Here is a 4,195-nt window from a genome sequence, read left to right on the forward strand (position 1 = left end):
TAAATGTCACACATTTTCATTCTTTTTTGCAAGTTTATTCAGATCTTTATTTGCAATATTCGTAAATCCTTTAATTCATCCTATTTTGAATCCTAACTAAATTTCAAATTACTATTGAGTATTCAAAATTTATTCAGTTAATAACGTACCGAAATAAGTGATAATCGATTTTGACTTTCTGATGAACTACTTTCAATTCCAATTGTAGAACACAAACTGATTCTCAATTGTTCAATTTTTTGTAAATTAAGACTTTTGAGAATTACTGCCAGAATTTTATTGATGTGAGGCGGTATGATAATTAATAAAGAGGACCTTCGTGTTGGCCTTGGCTTCACCAATAAAATATTTCAAAACTTAGTTTGTTCATATTTGGTCAAACATCTGAACTTTTTTAAATTTCGATTATTTCGTTTTTTGCTCAATTGTTCCGGATATTCATGTGTTTGTTTATTTTATAATTAAACTATTGATTTGCAGAATTTACCGTTGGTAGTAGAAAATCTTAATTCAAATAATAGGTTGATGTTCAAATATTTTCATCATTAAACTATCTGCAATTCAAAGCTGAAAACTTTTACTTCATCTATTAGCTGCTAATCCTATTAATTCTGTTTTGCGATTTATCAAGCATTATTGAATTTTCTTCAGAAATATCCTGCAAACACACTGAAAATAGAATAGATTGAAGTTATTCAAAATGAATGACGACAAAAAGCACTATAAATGAATTACTGTTACATTGCATTCCTGGCGATCTTTTCAGTCGGTGGAATGATCCATCCGGCAACAATAGAAGGTTTCTTGGATGATCATCCGGATTCTTATTGGTTAGTAACAAATGTACTAAGTGTCGAGTGGCGAAAAGGATGTCTAACAACTGCTGGTTGTGCGGAACCAAGATTTCAAATAACTAAAATGAATACTGCCAACGATGAAGCCAATTTAATTAGCTGGCCTGTCACATTCAAATTAGCTGAGGTAAATCGACAAAACTTTTGCTTAAATAAATTGCTATCGTAACATTTTCAACTCTTCTAATTCTAACTTTTCAGTAGTAGTGTTTAGTACGAGTTATTATGATACAAAAGTGACAGCATAAATTAACTCGGCTCAAACAAATAAGATGTTTGAAGCTGCTAATTAACTTACTACGAGTAATACAAGATTTTCTGTCTTATCAATAATTATTTTCTAAATTTGCAGTTAAGTAATCTTAATCCATGTTTTATTTTGGTTCATTTGACACTAACATTTCAAGGAAGTATGAAAGTGGTTTTTTCATTTTTGTCGAAAAATCATCATAACATTATCTGAAAAATGACATCCATGGTGTAATGCACTTAAAATTTTCCATCAGAATGGCTCAGAACTATTTATGTAAATGAGATCTCAAGCCAAGAATAACTTATACGAGAAGTTGGTACATTTCTCTATTTCACTGACTGATGATATGTAAACACAAAGCAGTTTGTAATCATACCTATTATCGACATTAATAATACCTATTATTAATCTATCTGTAATAATCAGGTAGTAATCTAATCATGATGTCACTCCGTTCTAACTTACTGTTAGACTGGTCAAGACTTAGTAGCTGAAATGGAAAGATTAGAAGGAAGAAACCTTTCTGTTATTGCTATAAAATGATTAGCCATGTACGATAAAAGTGTGATCAGAATTTGATAGTAATGTGCTGTAGTTTACTGTCGCCATCAGAACGGCAGGCAAGATCCATGCAGTTCCAAAATTATATGCAATTAATTTTTTCTAGCTAGTTAGTCACATAAAACTTATGTGAACTTGCATAAACTTAATGCTTTTCAGAAATATATTCTTTAATACCATAAATAACCCATTAAATTTCGAGCTCTAAAGGTAGTTTAGATTTTGCAAATGCCTTTGAAATATCAATCATAATTGACAAAACTTCGAAATTGAATTTGTGAGATAAATCGGATGTAAATTGCTTCCCTGCGTTTTGATATATTTTATACCAATAGCAGCATATGCTCAAGAAATTTTGAATTTGATGCTGAAAACTATAATTTTTTGCATTTAAAATGAATGCAAAATACCAATGCAAAAGGAAATTTGATACGCCGAATGTTCTCTTCTTGACTTCTATAGAAATGAATTTCAACTTTTTAAACGATTTCAAACAACCATTTCAATTAATTTCAGAGAGGGATAGTATCAAACAAGAAATGATCGTCATTTTCAGGAATTTTTCTGTTGCCTTTCCTACAATTTCTAATTTTTTGCAGGAAACTTCACGTTCATTCATATCACATTGGACATCCAGAAGTGTTAGCGATATTATCTTGAAATGTGAAGTGGTTGGTTTGGATCCTACGTATGGATTTCCGAGGATATGCGATACCACTCATTCCAAACACATTTTTGATGATGAGGTTCTCATAACCTCATAAAATTTAAGCAAAAAGGGCTTAAATGATTCAATTGCATATAATTTAACACGATTTCTAAAAATTTTCAAATTCAAATTTTCATCAATCTCTCATTTGATTTTGTAGAATGATCATCTGGGACGGTCAAGGAAGCAATATTTGACCAATGGGAAACTTGTCGTAGAAGTGAAAGGGAAATGTTTCAATGCATCACTTGCTCTACAGAAATATGATCGTTGTCCAACATGTGTGGAACATCGTAGTATTGCTGTCGTTGAGCAGGTCTCTTCTATCCATAACAAAGATACCTTTTAGCTGCACAAAATATTGATTTTCTATATTCAATAGAATTAAAATCTGTGATTCTTTTAAACCAGTGACGAATTATGCTAATTACTGGTTCTTCTGCGGCTAATATAAGTCATAAGAAACATGCAAACTATCAGATAATTAGTTCCCTGTTTTCAATTTTCGATGATATACATTATAATTTGCAATAATTTCAGTACACTGATCCGGAAACAAGCAACGACTTCTTTCATCGTCTCAACGGCAACAGTCAGTTTCTGTATGCGGTCGTGATCCTGTCAGCATTTACAGTTATTTTGACAACAGGATTTGCTTGTTTATTGATTGCTTTTCTGCATCAAAAACATCAGGTGAGCGTATCCACGTCCAAGCAACTCTTACGTTCGGAACCACCAAATATCACACATCCGTTGCGTGCATGTGAAGATGACTCAAGGTTATCATTTTTTCAGACGATAGCAAGTATTATTTTAGTCATTTATATCTCGAAATTATCAATCCTTCCTGGTAATTTCAGATACGATGTAACGTGGGAGCAAGTGCCAACAATGTATGGACGATCACCGTATCGAAGTTTCCAAAATAAAAATGGTTTCACACCAATATCCCCTTCATTAATGGATCCCATAGCAGATGTCATGGTATTGGCTCAATCGGACTGTCGCAAAACTTCACCAAGTTCTTCATTCGGTATTGAACCACATGATAGTGGTTTAGAATTTGTTTAATGTATGTGTATCCATCTATATGATTCTTATGCTTTTAGTGGTAGTGTCATCGAATGTATTTGAAAATTACTGCCTGTAACTTTTTTCAGAATGAAATATTTCTGTTGAAGTATAAAAAGAACAAAGTAAATTTCAATCTGAAACTTTTATAATAAGGAAAGATGTAAATTGTAATTTTTCCATTCAGCTTTTAATGCATTGCTCTATGTGAAAGTATTATTTTTAATTTAAAAAAATATTTGTAAGATATGTTTATGGAGCAATTACTGCTTCCAAACAATTATTCAGTATTAAATATCTGCCCAATATGGATTATATCTGATTTTTATGCTAGATGTTTACTGAATACTTTTATCATCATTTAACTAATAATTTCAATCACTTTTTAGAAAAAATTTTGTTGCTATCTTTCAGTTTAATTTCTTGTATTCTGTTTCATTAGTGAAGGTTAGGATTACAATTTATCCATCCCTGTCTTTTTCTTGGTGTCAGCGAAAAATAATTTAATTTTTATTCCACCACATCGCTATGCAACAGTGTTTAACAGTCGAAATGAGACGGGTCTCGGAAACAATTTAAACATTTTGATAAAGATAACATTAACGTAAATCACGGTGGAACGATTCATGAGAAGTGATAAGAAAGGATGATTTAAATCCACATTAAATTTACAAGCGGACTAAAATTTCTGGGTTTTATGTTTGTTTTTTCTGGAATGTTAATTGTTTCTTAAAATCATTGTAAAAG

General features: G+C 31.3%; 1 protein-coding gene across 1 annotated transcript; it reads left to right on the forward strand.

Annotated features, from left to right (window-relative positions):
* Positions 1-774: 774 nt before the first annotated feature.
* LOAG_02017 (hypothetical protein) lies at positions 775-3,516 on the forward strand (the record flags this gene model as incomplete). The annotated part of the gene is made up of 5 exons (XM_003137555.2): positions 775-981; positions 2,268-2,414; positions 2,538-2,693; positions 2,918-3,156; positions 3,238-3,516. The coding sequence occupies 5 exons, from the start codon at positions 775-777 to the stop codon at positions 3,446-3,448; spliced, it is 960 nt and encodes a 319-aa protein (XP_003137603.1). The 3' UTR covers positions 3,449-3,516.
* Positions 3,517-4,195: the final 679 nt, after the last annotated feature.

This window comes from Loa loa, assembly GCF_000183805.2.
Source record: "Loa loa unplaced genomic scaffold supercont3.95, whole genome shotgun sequence".
Taxonomy (NCBI): Eukaryota; Metazoa; Nematoda; class Chromadorea; order Rhabditida; family Onchocercidae; genus Loa; species Loa loa.